A 21,290-nucleotide genomic window follows, 5' to 3' on the forward strand; every position below is an offset into this window, starting at 1 on the left:
ATGCCAGCCCAGGCACTAAAGAATATGAGATTCTTATCTCCAATTAATCACTAGAAAATGGGAAGTGGGGCAGTAGCCTTACCCTACTCAGGGCACAGCGCCCAGGCCCAGAGTTCAAGCCCTATTACCACCCCCACACACAAAGTCAAATTATGGAGAAATTAATAAAGTAGAATATGGAAACCTGTCCTATGTAGCAATCATAGGAATAACAATTGTATATTTTAATTCACAAATAGAGAGAATGTTATCAGCATTTGGGGTAAAAGTGCCAGCTCCAGGAGCGCCACCAAACTAGTCCAGACAACTTTGCCTAATACATCAATTAAAGAAAGTAGTGTTGAAAGCTGATTTTAAAAGTATCTAATAAAGGTATCTAAATAAAGGTTTCTAGAGATTGCCAAGTCCATCTTTGGGGAACTGATAGGAGTGTCTAGATTATAGATGAAAGTTCAGGCAAGAAGCATACTTAAATAGTCTTGATCAGACTGTGGCCTTGTTGATCAGGATGTCAGGATTTTTCAGGGAAGGACTCGTCAAGATAAAAAAAGAAAGAAAAGTCTTTTCTACCTGATGTGTGTTGGCAGGGAGTGGTGTTAGATTCGATTCTTGTCACAAGATGTTTATTGATCAGTTTTTTTTGTTCCCAGAATCCAAGGTGGCTGCAGGAAAGAGGGGAAGAGATTCAGGAGGAAGAAGTTAAAAAGGCAAAAATAGAAACTCTATTTTTGAGGGGGACAGAATGGAGTCATTCAGTCTTGACCAATGTGCCCTTCTTCAAAAAGATACTGGCATTGTGTTTTTTAAAAATGTGTGTGTTAATAGAGAAGCATCAATAGACTGCATCAAAATGTTCTGCTTGCTTTGCTGTAGATCCTCAATCTGTTTGTTTCCCCTCCATCCCTTTCCATATTTTTCATCTCCATATTTTCACAGTACATTTGTCCTTGAATGTGTCACCTTTGTCTTGGTTTTATTTCCTCACACAATTCCAAAATAGCAGTGGCTGAATGACTCTGCATCAGTATCTCCAGTACTCATCTGTGAGTCTGGGGTCATTCACGCTGTGAAACCTGTGTTTCAGAACTCCAAAATGCCTCCCAAACACCATCCTCCTGATGACCTGTGACCTGTGTCACCTGCCATCTGCTCCCCAGGCCTTGAGATACACACCCTGGCTGATATTACAAAAGTCTATCCCTTTGTCTCTTCATTTACTTCCTCTTGACAAGTTAATATCTCTTTCCAGTTTTATCCTTCATTAATTAACCATATCATTATGCATTCATCATTCCCCCACATACTGTAACCTCTTCCAAATATGTACTCCAGGCTCTCACTGAGAAAATCTGATAAAACTGTATTTAGGTACTTGCCTGACAGTCCTTTTCAGCTAAAGCCTACATGATAAGCATGCCTTCCCCAAAGTCCAAATTCAGTTTTTTCTATTTACAGATTACTTCTCACTTTTATATTTTAAGTTTTTTAATTGCATTTGTTTATTTTGTGGGTGTGCTGGTCCAGGGGCTTGAATTCAGGACTTAGGCATGGTCCCTGAGCTTTCACATTTGTTCAAGGTTAAAACTTTATCATGTGAGCATCAGCTCTATTTCTGGCTGATGGTTAATTGGAGATAAGAGTCTCTCAGACTTTTCTAACTAGGCTGCCTTTTAACTGTGATCCTCAGACCTCAGTCTCCTTCATAGCTAAGATTATAGCTATGATCCATTAGCTTCCAGTTTACATTTTATTTTTATTTGTTTTTATCTTCTGCAGGGTTAGTATCAGACCTAAGCACTTGCATATGCATACTTTCTTTTTTCTCTTTCTTATCACAACCTTTTACTCTCTAATTCTGTATTAGTTTGTTAGAATTGCCACAACAAAAGGAGACTGGGTGGCTTAACCCATAAAGACCTACTTTCACTTGTACATTTTGAAATGGATGCAACAAAAGAGTGGATTTCTTCTGAGGCCTCAGTCACTGTCTTATAGACCGCTGTCTTCCTTCTGTTCATTGTTTGTATTCTAACTTCTTTTTATCTGGACACTGGTCATATTCAATTAGGGACTATCCTAAGGACCTCATTTTTACTTAATCATTAGTCACATCCTAAGATGTGCTTTGGACGTTAACATACAAAAATGCAGGGTGGGGCAGAGCTAACCCTCAGCTAACTCTCCTCTGCTTCCTCCTCTTTGCTTCGAATACCAGCTAGTGATTCCTACTATAATTGGATTCTCTGCCTATAAGGGATAGAATAGTTGATGAGAAATACCCAAATCCTAGCCAGGTGTGGTGGCTCATGCCTGTGATCCTAGCTACTCAGGAGGCTGAGATCTGAGAATCGTGGTTCAAAGCCAGCCTCAGCACTAAAAAAAACCTGAGACTCTTATCTCTAATTAATCACTAGAAAATGGAAAGTGGGGCTATGGTTCAAGAGGTAGGGCAATAGCTGAAGAGCTCAGGGGCAACTCACAGGCCCAGAGTTCAAGTCCCACGATCGGCAAAAAAAAAAAAGAAAGAAAGAAATATTGTTTCTACTATATCTCTGTTCTTTCTTACTTTTCCTGAATCTTTCTCATTTTTCTTAACAATTTATAATAGCCTCCTAACTGACCCATATGCCTTCCTGAACCTTTTCTCACACCCTGCTCCCTGATTCATACCAATTTATTATGTCAAAAGCCTTTAGCCAGGTGTGATGACAAATGTCTCTCGAACCAGAACTGGGGAGGCTGAGGCAGGGAGATATCAGCTGGAGCTACATTATAGCAAGACTACCTCCCAGAGAAAAACAGTCTTTAAATCACACCCATACATTCAGGCATAGGATCCCAAAACAGAACAAGAGCCCTGATTTATTGTCATGGCCTTTCATACTACTTTCCTGCTCCTTCCTTGGTGCTAGTCACAGCACCACCATCACCATTCCAGGACAGCACCATAAACTTTCCTCCTTACTGTTTTATACTTTTTCATCTGTATGGAATTTTCTCTTCTTTAACTGTAGTAACTACCTAGCAAAATCCTTCCCTTACCCCATCATTTAAAGAATCACTTAAAATACTGTTTTCCTTACTGGACTCTTTTCTCAGGACATCTGATCCTAGGATCAAATCTCTGTCATCTCCATGTGATCTGCAGCGCCCAGCACCCATTTTCTTCCAAATAGTAGAATTGCAGCCACTTATTGCATTTACTCTCTGATAACCTGGATCTTGGATCTTGTCCTCTTATAAATAGACTAGGTTGCATTTCCCTGAATGCTTCCAGGGTGTTTGCCAGAATGGCAGTGCACATTACTCTGTGAAGCCCTCTGGACAGCTTGTTGGATCTTTTGTACAGTTTGCTGTTCATCTCTATCAGTGTCCATTTCACTCCTTGGAAAGGTATTGGAGCTGTCTGCAAACGGGATTACTTCATTGCTCAAATCTATTTTCCATGGACAAGAATGTCAAGTAGGCCCTGAGCCAAGACTTGCTCCTGAGGGAATATTCCTGTTTACATTTCTGTTCCTTAGGATGGCACTGTTAGGAGGTGGTAGAACCTTTAGAATGTGGGAGATACTTAGGTCTGCAAGAGCATATTCTGAAAGGGGAACTGTCGGGCTCCAGTCTCCCTCTTTTCTCTTTTGCCTGTTGGATCATGAAATGTTTCAAATATTTTATTATAGTAATGTAGACTACACTAGCATAACATTTCAACCACATTAGTGGGCAATGAATATTAAACCCTTAGTTTTATATTCAAGGGAAAGACTGAGTGGAAATCTACATTTTATCCATGATGGCTCATCTTTCTTATAGTTTCAAGAACATGTTTAGAAAATCTAAATACATTTTTATTACTTGGATTCTCCCTATTGGTGCTTTTGTCTATTACTTTGTAGAACTCCAATGAATCAGTCAAAACCTGATTATTTTTCTCTACATAAGCTATACTGCCTATTTTTCTCATATTGCTAGATTTGTTAAAGAATTTGGTGCCTACTGTTTTATTGATTTATTTACATTTTTTTACTGCTTCATTCCCTCCCTGGACTGAACCCAATCATTACCAGTTCCTCTGCACCTCTCCCAACTGCTATAATAATTTCTTATCAACATTATAATCACTATTTCCCTTACTAATTACTTCAGAATTCTTGGTCGGGACTGGAAGTGTTGACTAGTGGTAGTGCTTGCCTACATGCATGAAACCCTGGGTTCAATTCCTTGGTACCACATACACAGAAAAGGCCAGAGCTGGTGCTGTGGCTCAAGTGGGAGAGGGCTAGCCTTGAGAAAGCCAAAGGACAGTGCCCAGGCCTGAGTTCAAGCCCCAGGACTGGCAAAAATAATAATAATAATTTTTGGATGATGATACTGATGTCTAATGACTTGTCTACCTTTAGCCAGCCAATGTCATTAAGAGCATTCATCTAGCCTCTTTAGATTCATGGCAATTTTCAATGATTCTGAGGGATATTGAAAGAGATATTCAGATTATAAGCTCCCAAATCTTCTAACACTGGATATATTAAAGCTACTTCTTTCATATTTCCTTTTCATCTCAGAACATGAATTCTGAATCTTGATCATTAAATGTTACTGTGAATTCTCTATCTTTTAGTCATCTAAAGAATTTTTAATTCTAACTTTGGACATTCAAAGATGCTTTTCGAACTATTTTTTACTACTTCATTTCTAGTAAAGTTTAAAGTTTATTTTGCAGTACACTTTATGGAACGTAACTGCAAAATATGTAAAGCAATGATAAGGAGAAATATACAAATCCACAATTCTGTTTGGAGATTTCACTCCTCTCTCAATAACTGACAGAAAGTTATAATGGATTTAGAACATACAGAAAGAACCTTTAGGTTCTGATTTATATTTTGGAAATAGTCTTTGGACTTTTAGAAACATTTGTCAGTTTGCTAGCTGCTAGCTGCCATTTAGACTTCCAAAAACTCTTGCTTCCCTTTTCTTGTTATGTGAAATATAAGTAACATTTTCAGGGCCTTTTGTTTTTTTCTATTTATTCATTCAATACATGGTTTTGATAGCTATTGTAGTCAAAATATTACTTTAAGCACTAAAACTGATGCCATTGCTTATGAAATATTTAGTAAGTAAATTCATATAGGAGATGCTACCTAGCAGAAATATTAAGAACGAATAACAAACTATTAAAAAGGTGTAGGAAGCCAAACACTGATGGCTCACACTTGTCATCCTATTCAGGAGGTTGAGATCTGAGGATCATGGTTCAAAGCCAGCCCAGGCAGGAAAGACCTTGAGACTCTTATCTCTAACCACCAGAAAACCAGAAGTGGCTCTGTGGCTCAAAGTGGTAGAGTGCTGGTCTTGAGCAAAAAAGCTTAGGGACAGCATCCAGGCCATGTGTTCAAGCCCCACAACCTACCAAAAAAAGCTGTAGGATTATGTTATTCTGTTTGAGCTTCCATAACAAACTACTACCAACTCGCTGGTTTAAATGGCAGAATTTATTTTTCTCACAGTTCCAAAGAGTCCAAGTCCCAGATCCAGATGCCAGTAGTTCTAGGATCTGGAAGGACTGGTTTTTAGTTGCAGCTTCTCACTGTATCCTCCCATGGCCTTTCTCTGAGGGCCCAATTTAGTCCATACCAAGAACTATATAAATTAGAAAGCGTCCTTTATTTCTATCAGAAGTTCTTCTTCTATTCTCTATGGTTACTAATGAAGAACAAATACCAGTGAAGATTGTAAGGAAAACAATCCAGACAGATAAAATGAGCTGCCTGAAGCTACCACACAAGTAAGAAGAAAAGACACTTGCCAAACCCAGTGTGGTTCAGCCCCAGGTCAGCCCAATTCACTGCTCTCTCAGTATGACCTTCTAGCAGAGTTACTGGTGCACAGCACATAGATAATTAGGCCGAGCATCTGGCCTTAGTAGGAGATGTTTCTACCCTGTGCTTCATGCACTGCTTTCCTGTTCACCTTATCCTCAAATCTCTCTCCTCTCATCAGCTAATTATTAAATCAGGATTCCTGATCCAATTGGCTTCCTTGTATCACAATCACCTTTGGGTCATGATTCCTCTTCATGATATAGGTCTCATAGAGTCTGAATATAAACCTGACAGTCTACTGCCATCAGACCCAACAGGCAAATAATTCTCCCTGTACCATCCTTCATTTGAAAGAAATTGTGTTTGCGTTAGAGACGTTTTCATCAAACTGCTGCTTCGTCTGGAATGTGGGCCCTGCTAAGGGCAAACTTCCTCCCTCATCACAGGATTGCCTTTTCATCTGGCACTTCAACTCTCTCTAGTCATGGCCTGAGGGATGAATGCTACACAGACCTTGAAAACTGATCACCAGGCCTCCCTAACCCATCAGTGCCTCTGGTTCACCTTTCCCCACAGAACAATCTCCTCTTTTCTCTCACACCCTGAGTGTGTCCTTTCCGAAGTATGATTACATTGATCTTGAGTTTTGCATTCTTTTTGAGCAGTCTCAGAATGAGATGTCTTTTGCTTTGTTTTTAAGAAATGCTGCCTGCCTGCATGTCAGAGATGCAAAATGGTCCCAGCACTGTTTCCTGTCCTATCTGCCTGCCCTTCTGAAATAACAGAATGAGCTGAGCTCAGAACCTAGCAGGAAGGAAGGGGGTTTGGAGTGGAGAGGGGTGGAGAAGGCCCATCCTGCCTTTACCAGATACTGTGGCCAATGGAACCAGCCCTGGGGTGCAGGTCCCCCCGTGAGATGTGCCTTAAGGCTGCCCAGCATATTAGCCATCAGCCTGACTGGGTCAAGCCCACTGCCAGGTTGATTGGTAAGTGCTGGGCTGACACTTGCAGTAGGACTTGAATCTGCAAGTTTCTTTCCCTACTTCCTTAAGTCAATTCATCCTTAGATTAAAGATTATTGTGATTTAAAGTAAACCTTCAGGCGTCCTGAAGACAGATGCAGGGTTTGGTGAAACAAAGCCCGAAGCTAGTCTTGCATTTATCAAATCCAATCTCAACAGGGTGCTTTTCCTTTCTCTTAAAGATATCATTCAAATCTTCAGGGGCTGGAAAACACAGTAGAACCTTCCCCTGCAGTGTCAGTAGCCCACACAGAGAGGCTGGCATGCAGGAAAAGGGAGCCGATTATAAATAGCATGAAAAGCAGCATCAGTCAAAAACTCACTGATGTGCCTGAGCAAAATGTGAAAAGAATCGAATGACTTCTGAAAGAGGACGCAGTCATTTCTCTTCATTTTTATAATCGAAAGCACTTGGGAACAAAGGTAGTGTATATCCATGTAGATTTACATACACACATACACACACAACACACACGCATGCACACCAACAGAGTGTGTGCATTTCCCTTAAGGAAATGATAGATAATCATTAACTCTACAATAACAAAATCACAGTGGTCAGAGCCTCACAGAGGGAGCAACTGTCCTTTTTTTCCTCCTAGGTAATTGATGCTATTTCCAATGGTTTCCCTTGGTGAAGTAATTTTATTAGATGTGTACTTTTCTTTTTTTTTTTTGGTTGCAGCTTAGATGGAAACCATTTGAAATTCCAAAAGCATCTCAGAAGAAAGTGGACTTTGTGAGGGTAAGTCAATATTCTTCGCACCAACCCTGTCCTCCTCCCCTCTGTTGTGGCGAGTGATCTAACCAGCTGCAGGCTGAATGCCAAGCAGAAGCAGAATTATTGGGAGTCAGCAGAGGCAAAGCCACCTACCTGCCATGTCACAGGGACTGGCCAAGGAATGGATGGCCTATGTATAGGCACCATATGGCTCTTGACACAAACAGCCCCACAAGCTATGTAATCACAAAAAGGTCAGTGGAAAAGGATCATTTTTGTGACCTTCTGTATTTATTTTATTTTATTTTTACTTCTAAAGCAGGCCTCTTAATCTTTTTTGCTCTATGGTTCTTTTTCATAGTCTGGTGATATCAGTGTTTGTTTGTTTTGTGCCAGTCCTGGGGCTTGAACTCAGGGTCTGGGCACTGTTCTTCAGCTTTCTCAAGGATAGTGCTCTACCATTTAAGTCATAGCACCCTTTCTGGCTTGTTCTGTGTATGTGGTACCAAGGAATGGAACCCTGGGCTTTGTGTAAGCTAGGCAAGCACTCTACTACTAAGCCACATTCCTGACCCAACATCTGTGTTTTCAAATGTGTAAAAGAAATGACATTGGTGACATCTATGTTTTTAAATGTGTAAAGGAAATGACACATTACAGAGAAATTAACTTTACTGAAATACAATGATAAAAGTATTTTTTCTTAAAAAAGAGATTGAGTTTGATTTTTAATCATATATATGCTTCCTTAATAATGTACTAAATTGTAAGATCTCTAGGAAAAAAACTAATAGCTATGGTATAGGTATTAATGTTATTTCATGATACAGACATAAATGGTATTTTGAGATACCTGTAACAACCATACTATGATTAGAATGATGATGAATGTTCGTAATACTGTTATAGCTTTCTGTTTTCATTCAGAATAATTGAAGGAAATGATAGATTTTATTCCAAGAATAGTAAAGTAAGTATCAAAAGTCTTCCCTGCCAAGTTCATAAGCCCCCTGAAATGGATACCAGGTGGCAGCTCTGATTTGTACAGTGTTAACTGGCATTTCTTCCTGGTAGTTACTAGTGCTGGGAAAGCCAGGCACCTCAGGATCCCAAAGCTAGGCACGTGTGAGTGAAGGGAGAGGCTGCTATTAGAAGGCAGGGTTCAAAGAGGCCAGTCTGTGTGTATGAGAAGCTGGGGGTCTCGTGTATGTGTATTGGGCTCATGGCTCACTCAAAGTCTAGATGTCTAGGCACAGGCCATATTGATGTAGCTCATCTTGAAATCATTTTATTTAGTAAGTGGTTCAAACTGTACAAATTTTAAAAGATCCAATCTTACACACTGATTTAAAATACAAAATACAAATTACAAATTTCCCTCCTGTGTGAACATCCATGGTTTGCTTCATAAGAAGCAAAGCCGAGTGCTGTTTTGACCAGGACCCACTGGGTAAGCCTGTGGATCATCTGCTCATATATCAGACAGAACCACCCTCAGTTACAATGTATTCCCCAACCCTGCTCTAGTGAGGCTGTCCTTTCCTGCAGAGGGATGCCACAGGGTGGGAGGGCACTTGATATTGCAGCCTCCCTGACTCTACCAAATCTCTTCTGTACCTGATATATCACCACAGAAGATCTCCTCCATGTTGATCTTAAGTATCAAACTGATCAAATGTCACTCTGAGTTCATTAAAAGTAAGGACTTCATGCTCTGTAAATTCATCTGACATAGCCTTTAAAACCATCTAGAGTTGGGCTACTTCAGCTAGCAACTAGGGTGAGCCTTACCTACCAAACTTAAGTCAGTCAATTCCAGACCAGCCTGAGATAGCCTAGATCCCAAATGCTCCACGTGTCTCAAAGGGAAGACCTGGTAGAAATTTGCCTCTTGATCCCCAGATGCTAGAGAAAGGGCTGCTGTCTTCTGGGTCCTTCTGGTACTCACCCTCCCTTCCCTCTCCCAGGGCCTGCATACCTTATGTGGAGCTGGAGACATTAGATCGAACAATGGGCTTGCTATCCACATTTTTCTATGCAACGCCTCCATGGAGAACAAGTAAGTGACTGAGATCCTGGAACAAGAGACCGTCAAGGGCGCATAGTCAAAAGGGTGAAGGCCAGTTCTCACTCCCACAAAGTAACAGATATACCAACATTGTTTTTATTTGTCCTTTCCTTAAGTAGTAATTCCCAATAAGCATTTCATTTTAACTATCTCGAGTTGCATAAACAAGAATGCCACTTAACCATGCAAATGAAAAAGGGTCCTTAAATGGAGTAGTTCAAGAGGTTTTAGATGGGTATGAGTCAAAATATGCTTAATAGCTAAGTTTCTCAGGGCTATTGTTGAATCTGAAGTCACACTGTATGTTAGTGGAGGTCAAGATGACAGACTTGGCTTCTGCTAATAGCTCTGTGTACCTTAATGTCTCTGGGCAGATAAATTTATATACCGGCTTTATTTCAAATTAAAATAATTTAAAAACAGTAAATGGATCTGTTGACCTTTCTTTGGGAAGCAGACTATCATAGAAGCTTTGCACACAACCTCTAGGAACATCCTTTTGAACCCAAAGCTGAATTCTAATCTTGCAAGCTAAATGAACTGGGTCAAGGTCAGAATCACATGAATCAAGGTCAAGATCATAGCTCTGTTTTGAACACCTCCTTTGGGTCCAAATTCATTTCCGGGTACTGCCCTTCTCTCTACTCAAGCCACACTGTCCTTCATTCATTTCTCTTAACTTGCCACAGGCCTTCTTATCTCAGAGCATGTGAACATGCTGGGCATTTTTCCTGGAATATTCTCTCCTCTTGCCCAGATGGCACCTTCAGATCTCTTGTTGAACATCTAGTCTTCAAAGAAGCCATTGTAACTCCCCAAACTAGCACACTTTCCTATTCTTCCATTCCCTTGACTTTCATAATGCCATTATAGATTGTGGTGATAGTCTTCTATTGTATTTGTTTGCTCTCTGGTTCTCTACCATACTCCAAGTTCTACATGAGAGCTTCTGTTCACCATTTTATGAACAGCACCTTGTACACAGTAGGCACTAAACAATAATTTGCAGAATGAATCCCCTTGTTTCGGTAACGTGAACTGGGAATGTTAAAAGTCACATTGTTTGGGTAATGTGAAAAGTCACAGGAAGTACTCTGTATGTTTCAGATGCTTTTACAATTCAGATGGGGACTTCTTGATTGGTAAGTTTTAATGATTTCAGACCCTGTTGTTGTTAATCTTGGACTCCAAGATGCATTCTAATTTTCTACACATAGTTATTGTTTATTCTCCAAGCTGGTTTATTTCATTTAGTGCAATCTATTGACGGAAGTCTAGAGGCCGCTCATGGTCTGGAAATGACTCCTAGTATGCTTTCAAGTCCCTACTCTATTTCCTGTTTTCCAAATCTCTTCTGAGACTTTCTGAAGAGGGAAATAAAGAGTGACACCAACATGTAACTAACTTATTGAAAGCACTCCATTTGCCTTCAGATTCACCCAAGAAAAGCCTGTTTGTCCTTGATAGCTTTATTTTTAAATACAAATTTTCAGGAGACCATCGCAAATGTAAGATCTGTCAGAGACTACTTGAGTCTTTCCATTCCATTTGGTGGTTTTAGTATCGATATTTTGACACAGACATTAGACATGCAATTGCCAACCTTCTGCTAAAACTGTCAGAAATGAGTACTTTTCCATCTTATTTCTGTGACTTGTTTTGGGTTGGGTGGAGGTTAGTTCACAAAGATGTGCCTACACACACACGTTGCTTACCTGACAACCAAAAAAAGCAAGAGTCATTTGAAGCATTTTCAAATTGTTCTATGTAGCCTTAGTGGCTCACTGAAATTGTCAGAATATACTCCCCCCGCCATGACATACAATAATGTTCTGATTCAATTAAATAAAAAGTAAGTGTGTCCCTAAGCCTGCATGAAATGATTCTCACATGAAAACGGTTACTCACTGTTGCCCTGTCTTTTTTTTTTTTTTTTTGTCAGTTCCCCAGAAAGGGAAGCTTCTCATTTATACCGAGTTTGGCAAGATCTTTGTGCAGCCCAATGAGATCTGCGTCATTCAGGTTGGTAATATGTCCCCTCTTTTCCCTGCCTCTCCCTAATTTGGGAGCAATCAGATGTTTCAGCTGCTGCTATTTCCAACTCTAAAATGCCTCTCTGTCATGTCTGGGCCGCAGGGAGGAATGTGAGTTACACAGAAAGCTGTGTGTGCTGAAGGGGAAGCAGGCTGCATTCAGCTTTGTTTTAATACAGCACACAATCACAAAGAAGAGAATGCTTATCAGTACATTCTCATAAATGTTTGCATCCCCCTCTGTGGCTCTGGGGCACCTTAGAACTGCAAGTGTGATTTAAAACGGCTTACCTATGTCTCCATCCATTCCAGAGGGGAATGCGCTTCAGCATAGATGTCTCCGAGGAGACCAGGGGCTACATCCTGGAGGTCTATGGCATCCACTTTGAGTTACCTGACCTGGGACCCATTGGTAAATCTTCCACTCCAAGCCTCTAGCCTCACTTGAAATCTAGAACACTGATCATTGCATGAAAGCTAAACACCTTTCTCTCCTCCCTGTCTTGCTCAAACTTCAGCTTCCCTCTTCTGTCAACTTCTCCAGACGCAGTATCTTCCCATAGAAATTCAGGAGACAATGGACCAAATAAAAACCTCACAAACTTCTCTCTAGAATATAAATTCCAGTATTAGTGATAAAGTTATATTAAGTTTCTGGTTATATCACAGCACTGCACAGAATGTAGAAGTTTGTGTGACTGTGGGCTTGTGTCATCAAGAAAAGCTTCAAAGAAAAGATGAGACTTTAATCTTCACAGAGCATTCAAAGTAGTAACGAGAAAAAGGGAAAGCATAAGCCAATGTAAACAAGAATAACTGTTTTCTTACATGAATGGATTGTGTGAAGACAGTACAGGAGGAGAAATGGACGGAGCTCTAATCCAAGGGAAAGAGTGGACTGAGTGACATAGACTATGCACCTCACCTGCCACTACACACACTACAAAACCCCCACACTTCACAATAAACCGGGCGATGTGTAGAGCTAGAAAACTCAGTCCTGGGAAGCAGATTCAAACTTCCAAAGGTGAACTAAGGTCTCCTGATCTCTATTCTCCAGGCAACAAAGGCTGGAGGAAGAAAGTAAGGAGCTGTTGTTTTCAGATCTCCCTCGGAGCACAAGGAGTACTGGGAAACTTGCCCTTCCTTTCATCTCTGGCCACATCTCTTAGTTCTTCCTTGTCAACAGCTTTTTAGAGCAAAACAGGGACAGACCAGCATGTGCCTTCTGGTCATTCCCCTGGGGGATCCAAATATGCAGAGGAAGGTGGGAGGCAGCAGAGAGGCAGCTGGAGTCCTGGTGGGCCTTCTGTCATCCTGCTCACCACCCACTCTTCCAACTTTGGTCTGGCTTCCTGCTGCTCTGCAGGCAGCACAGCCGCTAGGTTCCATGAAACAAGTACCCTCTGGAAAATATATATAATTTACTAACCAGCTGGGGGCTTTTTTTTTTAACCCCAGGAACTGGAAATGATAAAACACTCTCTAGGCCTCTCATCTCAGAGTTAAATTATGTTTTATGCACTTAGGCCTTTTGTGTTTGGGCTTTCGATTTCTTTTCTTTCTCTAGAGAGAACACTCATTCCTAAGCAGAGTCCTGAATTCTCTCTCTCTCTCTTTATGGAGCAGATAGATTTATTTTTTTTAAGCTGAGCAAGTAGGTTTTTCAGGCTAGGCAGTAGTTTCAGGAAGGAATGGAGAAAGGCCAGCCAGGGACAAAGAACATTCTAGCCTTTCCTATCTCTAGTCTTTGGACTTCCTTAGACAGAGTTCTACTGCTTTGTTACATCTTCCTTTTCCCACTGCTCTAGGTTCTTATTCTCCTTTCTCAACTTGAATGATGCGCTGATAAAACTGATTTTGTTAAGCATAGATAGTCCACAAGTTTAGAAAATGATTTTGATGCTGATGTGTGTGTCCACGTGTGATGGGCATGCACCTGCGCACAGGCCAGTACCAGGGCTTAAACTTAGGACCTGTGCTTTCACGTGGCTTCTTTTCTGCTCAAGGCTGATGTTCTACCATTTAAACCCACCTCTACTATGGGCTCATTGCTGTTTAACTCGAGGTAAGAATCTCCTGGACTTTTCTGCCCAGGCTGGCTTTGAATCATAATCCTCAGATCTCAGCCTCCTGAGTAGTTAAGACTACAGGAATGAGCCAGTTGCATCAGGCATGATAAAAATAAATAAAATAAAATAAAAATCTTTTCCCACCTAAATTCCTTTGGTACTCGTAGGAAGGTATTTCACCGTGAATCCAGTGAACCTTTGCACAATGAAAGCCATTTATAGACAGGCTGGGAGTTTGGCCTAGTGGTAGAGTGCTTGCTTAGCATGCATGAAGACCCAGGTTCAATTCCTCAGTACCACATACATAGAAAAAGCCGGAAATGGTGCTGTTGCTCAAGTGGTAGAGCTCTAGAAAGCCCAAGGACAGTGCCCAGCCTCAAAAGCCATTTGTAGAATAGCTTTTGACACAGAAGAAGTCCTTTCTTTTTGTAGGCATCTTTCCTGTGTTATTTCAGAAGGTTCTAAATGGGAATGGGTTGTTGTGTTCTAGGAGCTAATGGTTTGGCCAATCCTCGTGATTTCTTGATACCTGTTGCCTGGTATGAAGATCGTCAGGTACCAGGTGGTTATACTGTGATTAATAAATTCCAGGGCAAACTGTTTGCCGCCAAACAGGTAAGATGAGAGGGTTAGTAGAAAGGGGAAGAAATGAGTAGTTAATGAGCACTTGGTCAAGGCCAATGTGGGATACTTTACATGCACTTGGTAGTACCACTAACGTACTACAGATAGGATATAACTTCCTTATTTATAGTCATGAAACCAAGCCACATTTTGCGAATTTATGTACCCACATTCCATTAAGTGGTAAGATCAGAATTCAAACTGTTCTCTGTCTCCTTCCAAGTTATGTTCTTCCCAGTCATGTAGCAATGAAAACCCTGGCAATAAGTAGATCTCTATAATGGTTTAATCAATATACAGTGTAATAGGTTCCAAAAGGGAAAATGAGTTAAGGAAATCAACCAACACTGATATTCCTCAATGATCATTCTGTTTTAAACACAAGCAATGGCTGATACAAAATAGATAGAACTGTGTCCATTAGTTTTGCTTGTTTTATATTTTTATCTTGCTCAGATCAGAACATAAAGATCTAGATAATAAAATAACAAAACATATGTTACTATGGATTACCACTTACTATATTAATATGTTACAATAAGCTAAAAAAACAAATTACCATTATTGCTCATTCTATTTTGTTAATTCTACTTTTTCACTGCTTATATTTGTCCAGTCACACTATTTTTTTAAACATCACCCAGAGGTCATTCTACCCAAGAGAGGTCAACCAATATGGCACTTAAAATTAGTGGTAGACTTGAAACAACTCTACTTCTGGCTTTTTGCTGATTCATTAGAGATAAGAATCTTATTAAACTTTCTTTTCCCTACTTGGGTTAGCTTCAAACCACATCCTCAGACCTCAGCCTTCTGAGTAACTAGGATTATAGGCATGAGAGCCACACCTGGCTCCCTTCTTTATACTTAATGCCAGGAAGGATTTATGATTCGACTGCTAGGATCTAGTTATTCCATTTAGCCCTAATTACATCTTGGTGAAGGGTCTGTTTACTAAAGACTTCAGAATCTTGAGTTGGATCTTCTTTTCCAGATAGATCCTAGTGACAGGAAGGATCACTTTCCAATAGTAGAACACAGCCTTCCCACCTTCCACCCTCCCAGTCCATAGACCAAGAAACATCTTAGGATCACTCTGAAATAGTACATTCCTGGTACTGAAACTCTTAGAAGTCTGCTCATCAACCCAAGCAATTTAGGCTACAACAACCTAGGGAATCGTCATAGCAAATGCCTTCTGTTCCATAAAACAATAGCTCTGATTGTTTGAGAACTGGTGGTACCCAAAGCTTCCCACAGCTATGTAAAATTGTGATGAAAGCATTGATTGGTGAGTATGCTATGCTTCTGCAGCACAGGTATCACAGGCAGCCACAGCTTATGGAAAAAGAGATCCGAGGCCAAAGCCTAGGAGAAACAACCTCATAGTGATTCAAGTGGGTCACACCTATCATCCTAGCTACTCTGGAAGCTGACATCTGAGAACTGTGATTCTAAGCCATATCAGGCAGGAAAAAGTCCATGAAACTTTTATCTCCAATTTATTACTGAAAAGCTAGGAACCAAGGTATGGCTCAAGTGGTAGAGTGTTAGCCCTGAGCAAAAAGCTCAGAGAAAATGTCCAAGTCCTGAGTTCAAGTTCTAGGACTAGCACAAGTAGAAAATGAGGAAATATAGAATTATGCTTTTCTGGCTAGACATGATGGTACACAACTGTAATGCCAACATGCATGAAATAGAGGTAGGAAGATCGTAAGTCCAGCTGGAGTTCTTTTTTCTTTTTTTCTTTTCTTTTTGCCAGTCCTAGAGCTTGAACTCAGGGCCTGAACACCGTCCTTGGGCTTTCTCAAGGCTAGAGCTCTACCACTTGAGCCACAGCACCACTTCCAGCTTTTTCTATGTATGTGGTACCAAGGAATGGAACCCAGGTCTTCGTGCATTCTAGGCAACCACTCTACCACTGGGCCAAACTCCCAGCTGCCTACATAGTGAGTTCTATGCCAATGTGGAATACATTTAAAAACAAAAGTTATACTCCCCCAAACAAGGCTATAATTAAGCTTATATTAATAGCAAATAAAAAGAGAGTTATGGGGGCTTGGAGTTTGGCCTAGTGGTAGAGTGCTTGCCTAAGCACATAGAAATACCCAGGTTCTATTCCTTTGTACCACATACATAGAAAAAGCCAGAAGTAGTTGTGTGGCTCAAGTGGTAGAGCTGTAGCCTTGAGAAAGCCCAAGGATAGTGCTCAGGCCCTGAGTTCAAGCCCAGGACTGGCCAAAGAGAGAGAGGGGGTGGAGAGAGAGAGAGTCAGAGACAAAGACAGAGAGACAGAGAGAGTTATGCTAGTGTGTATTGCAAACAGCACCCATGAAACTTCACAACCAGGATTGTCTTTTCCTCCTTTGGCGATTAGGATGCCTCCCCGTTCAATGTGGTGGCCTGGCATGGGAACTACACGCCCTACAAATACAACCTGGACAACTTCATGGTCATCAATGCAGTGGCCTTTGACCATGCGGTAAGATTCCTGGAATTAGGCAATCCTTCAGTGGGAGGGATCCACAGTTGGCCTGTAGCCTTCTAATATTTCCAAGGTCACCTTTGGAAGTCCTAAATAGAGGCATTTATCCTTTGGCTAAGGAATAAATAATAGCTAATGAAGAAGCCAGGTCAGATACTCAACATTCATCCATGAACTCAGCTTAGTTCTGTATAGAGTAACTGTAATAAATCCCATAGATGGGTAGTAAAAACTTATACACACACACATACACACACACACGTGTGCACGCGCGCGCGTGTGCGCACATCAACTGCTAGCGTTCATGCTGGAGTCAGGAGAGAAGATCACTTACAGAACTAGAAAAGTCTCTCCCAACCCTCAGAAGTGGCCATTTGCTCTGGCCACTTATGTAAGTTCTTCTGCTTGGCTGGGATTGGCAGTGATGGAGGAAAGAGCGCTCTTCTAAGTTACCCATGATGCCCAATGTTTGAACTTCAACCAAAGAAATCCTAGTGTACAGACTTGCTCATATTTTTCAGTCAATTACGGGGCCACAAATAGGTCCCTTGTCTACAATGCTGGCTCCCAAGGCCCAGTATTCTTGATAAAGGGCTAGTTCTGAGATCCTGGGGGATTGTTGCTTTTGCAGCTTAATTCATAATGGATTAACTTAACCCATGAACTGGGAGATAATTAGGGCAGGAGCCAGAGAATCAGAGGCAGAAGGATTACTTGGAGCCAATTCCACTTATCTCTAGGGGGACAAAACTACCTTTCTGAACAACCAACGGGGAAAAGAAAATCAAGACTCCAAGCCCAAAACAGCATGAAAATGTATCCTGAAATGCTGATAAAAGTTTGTTTCAACCTCACTACCTTTCCCTTCTTTTAATCATTTCAGACCTTTTCTCATAACAGATAAGGAAATATTAAATCTTCCTGCAATGAGGATTGATTTTTTTATCTCAATGTATACAGACAGATTTAGTCTCCTCTGGACTGATGCTATTGTTTTCTTCCCCAAATAGAGATCTGATCAGCTCACTACTACATTAAGAAGCCCTCAAAATATTCCCTATGGTTTAGAATTGAGTCGGAGCTCTGAAGCACGGTATTTGATGCTCTCTACCATCTGGTCCCAGGCTCATTTTCTATCATCACATCTTGCCCTTCTTCCTTCTGTCAATGTAACTTGGGTTTTAACCTTCTCTCCTAACAAAATCTTGGTGAATCTTGATGTCTTTCTCATGTTCCATGATAAAACACCTTTTTCTTTCTTTCCTCTCTTGCTTTCTTCCATTCTCCTCTGTCCTGTCCATTCCTCAAGGCTTAGCTTACCTGACACCTTTCCCCCCCACCACACCCCGACATCTTCCCTGATTCTTTCAGGTAGAAATAACCACTTTCTTCCCTTCCTAAGTAAATCTAAAAGAACAAGGAAGAAAAGACCCAATCATCTTTAAGTGCCTAAATGCTAGCATGGTATCTGAAGGCAAACGTGGTATTTGATGTCAGTGAAATCCCAATCTTCTCACTGAAGGAATCTAAAGTTCTTTTAATCTTATTCCTCGACCTACTCAACCCCCTCCACACTATACCACCCAAACTAGTGATGTAAACAGTGTAGTTCAGATCCAAGAGGCAATCGAGAGTCAGAAAGCAATGAACCAGTTCTTCTGTGCCAAGCACACCAATGGAATACTTGATTCTCCAAAGAAAAATTTGCCTGCATCTTCACCTAGACCTTGATGCTGTTTTATTTCTATTTCTACTTTATTCAAGGAGGGAGGGGTGAATCCTTTTTTTTTTCTTTTTGCTAGCCCTGGGACTTGAACTCAGAGCCTGAGCACTGTCCTTGGGCTTTTTCCTCAAGATTAGGGCCCTGACACTTGAGCCACAGCACCACTTCCAGCTTCTCTATGTACGTGGTACCAAGACATCGAGCCTGAGTCTTCATGCATGCTAGGCAAGCACTCTACCACTAGGCCAAACTCCCAGCCCCAGGAAGGGGAAACCTTTCTACCAGAGCTCCCTGCTATGCTGGCCTGAGGTTGGAAAGCAAGCATGTTGGCTCTCAGAGCCCTGCCTAGTTGGTTGTATGTAGTGTGTGCTTGGCAGCGTGATGAAGCAGCTCAGAATCAATCTTTTGCATGGCTGTGAATTCATTTTGCTTCAAGTACCACAGGGAGACGGTCAGATGGCTGCTTACTGCACCTTCCCCGGAAGCCTGACCTGTCATTTGATCGGATTTCAGACCATCCCTGGAAGACACCTCCGTGTGTACATAACACGCGTGCCATGGTCCACCTCCCTCCCTTGCACTTACATTCACTCTGTCTCGTGCATTCACAGGACCCCTCCATCTTCACAGTGCTGACTGCCAAGTCCATGCGCCCTGGAGTGGCCATCGCTGACTTTGTCATCTTCCCACCTCGGTGGGGCGTGGCTGATAAAACCTTCAGGCCTCCTTATTACCACAGTAAGTCCCTCTTTCACCGAGCCAAGGTAGAAACAGTGACGTATGATAAGCACTGTGCATTGGAACTAAGGTCTGGTTTTTCTGAACACCCAGCCCTGCATTCAGGACCCCAGAGTACTATTTCTACTTCCCTCACTTTAAGCTTAAAAACCAAAATGTCTGCGGGGATGGGAACGGGGCGTTGACTCTAAACCTACATCTCCATTTGTCTGGCCCCACAGAAGGGCAGGAAGGCTGGTAAGTCTGAAGCAAGGGGTTTCTGTACAGTTCAGGTCTTTCTTTCAAGGGATGGGCAAGGGGGTTGTTAGCACATGGTTAGGGGACAGCTCATTATCTGAGTCTAGTTCGATAGCCAACAAAATATGCTTTCTGGAATTAGTTTGACAAGACAAAGATTTAAGTCTGTGCTAGAGGACAGACTATTCTGGAAGGAGATACTACAGAACATTTTTTGACTAAAATAAGACCTAACAAATCTACTATTTTTATTTCATTGCTATTATGGTGACTAAGAACTTATGGTTATTAGCTAGGTTTTAGGTCCTGTTACACGTTCTTTAAAAGCTTCACTTATTGCTCGCCACCACTGGATCCTGCCTATAACTCTAGCTACTCAGAAAACTGAAATCTGTGGATCTTAGTTACAAGCCAGCCCAGACAGGAAACATCCATGAGACTCACATCTAATTAACCACCAAAAAGCTGGAAGTTGAGCTGTGGCTCAAGTGATAAAGCACTAGCCTTGAGTACAAAAGCTTAGGAACAAAGAAGCCCTGAGTTCAAGCCCCATGACTTTCACCCCCACACAACAACAACAAAAAAAATTCTTGTTTCAGCAATCCTCAAAAATTCTTACTATTTTAACCAGGCATGGTGGCTCATGCCTGTAATTCTAGCTACTCAGGAGGCTGAGATGTGAGGATCAAGGTTCAAAGCCAGCCCAGGCACTAAAGAACATGAAACTCTTATCTCTAATTAACCACTAGAAAATGGGAAGTGGGGCCATGGCTCAAGGGGTAGGGTGGTACCTTTGAGCTGAAGAGCTCAGGGACAATGCCCAGGCCCCAAGGTAGGGCAGTAGCCTTGAGCTGAAGAGGTCTGTGACAGCACCCAGGCCCAGAATTCAAGCCCCATGACCTCCCTAAAAAAAAAAATTCTTACTATTTTAATATGACTTTAAAAGAGAAGTGAGGAGTGATTTCTGTAAAAATATTGCCTCCAACCTATTTAAGGCACCTTAGTCAAGGAGTTTCAGCTTTAATCAGAAAGGCAAGTTTTACCCTCCCACTGTCCTTTGAAATAAGGAAAGTGATGTACAAGTGTTATCACCAAACTCAGTGCTACCCAAATTCATATTCAGTTCAAAGCCAAATTCCATCTTGCTCTCTTCTTCAAATTAAGCCATGAAGGTGACCATGAGGACACATCCTGCAGTGGGGAACGTGACAGCAAACTTAAATAATGAGCACAACTGCTTTGCAAGTAGACACTGTATGCTTCCATTTGCTTCTCTTTACCTCTTCCTGCTACATGTTGTGATCTGGATCTCACCTTCTCTGCAATGGCTGCCAAATCTAGGTCTCTTTGGACAGCAGCATTTGGTATTTAGGGAAGGGGAGGTGTAGCTGCTTAGCTGGTTATACAAGGACTGGACATGGTGCTATTTTACTTCTCACTTTTCTCTCTATATTCTGTGATTTGCAGTCTCCTCTCTTGCGGGACAGATTTTGAATAGCTATAAGGAAGCCTTTTTTTTTTTGGCCAGTCCTGGGGCTTGAACTTAGGGCCTAGGCATTGTCCCTCAGCTTCTTTTGCTCAAAGCTAGCACTCTAACGCTTGAACCACAGTGCTACTTCTGGCTTTCTCTGAGTATGTGGTACCGAGGAATCAAATGCAGGACTTCATGCATGCTAGGCAAGCACTCTACCACATTCCCAGCTCCATAAGAGGACTTTTCTTATTCCCCATATCCCAAAGCTTAT

At 41.5% G+C, this 21,290-nt stretch overlaps 1 protein-coding gene across 1 annotated transcript in view; it reads left to right on the forward strand.

The window, feature by feature from the left end:
• Positions 1 to 21,290, forward strand: part of Hgd (homogentisate 1,2-dioxygenase) — a 46,208-nt gene that overhangs the window by 20,946 nt on the left and 3,972 nt on the right. Inside the window, exons 5-12 of the mRNA XM_090345579.1 lie at positions 7,530 to 7,589; positions 9,533 to 9,624; positions 10,741 to 10,775; positions 11,576 to 11,655; positions 11,979 to 12,078; positions 14,229 to 14,353; positions 16,740 to 16,844; positions 19,182 to 19,308. Of these exons, the coding sequence (XP_090201705.1) occupies positions 7,530 to 7,589; positions 9,533 to 9,624; positions 10,741 to 10,775; positions 11,576 to 11,655; positions 11,979 to 12,078; positions 14,229 to 14,353; positions 16,740 to 16,844; positions 19,182 to 19,308 (724 nt within the window). The remainder of the gene's footprint in view (positions 1 to 7,529; positions 7,590 to 9,532; positions 9,625 to 10,740; positions 10,776 to 11,575; positions 11,656 to 11,978; positions 12,079 to 14,228; positions 14,354 to 16,739; positions 16,845 to 19,181; positions 19,309 to 21,290) is intronic.

This window comes from Megascapheus bottae, chromosome 1, assembly GCF_031878675.1.
Source record: "Megascapheus bottae isolate mThoBot1 chromosome 1, mThoBot2.hap1, whole genome shotgun sequence".
Taxonomy (NCBI): domain Eukaryota; kingdom Metazoa; phylum Chordata; class Mammalia; order Rodentia; family Geomyidae; genus Megascapheus; species Megascapheus bottae.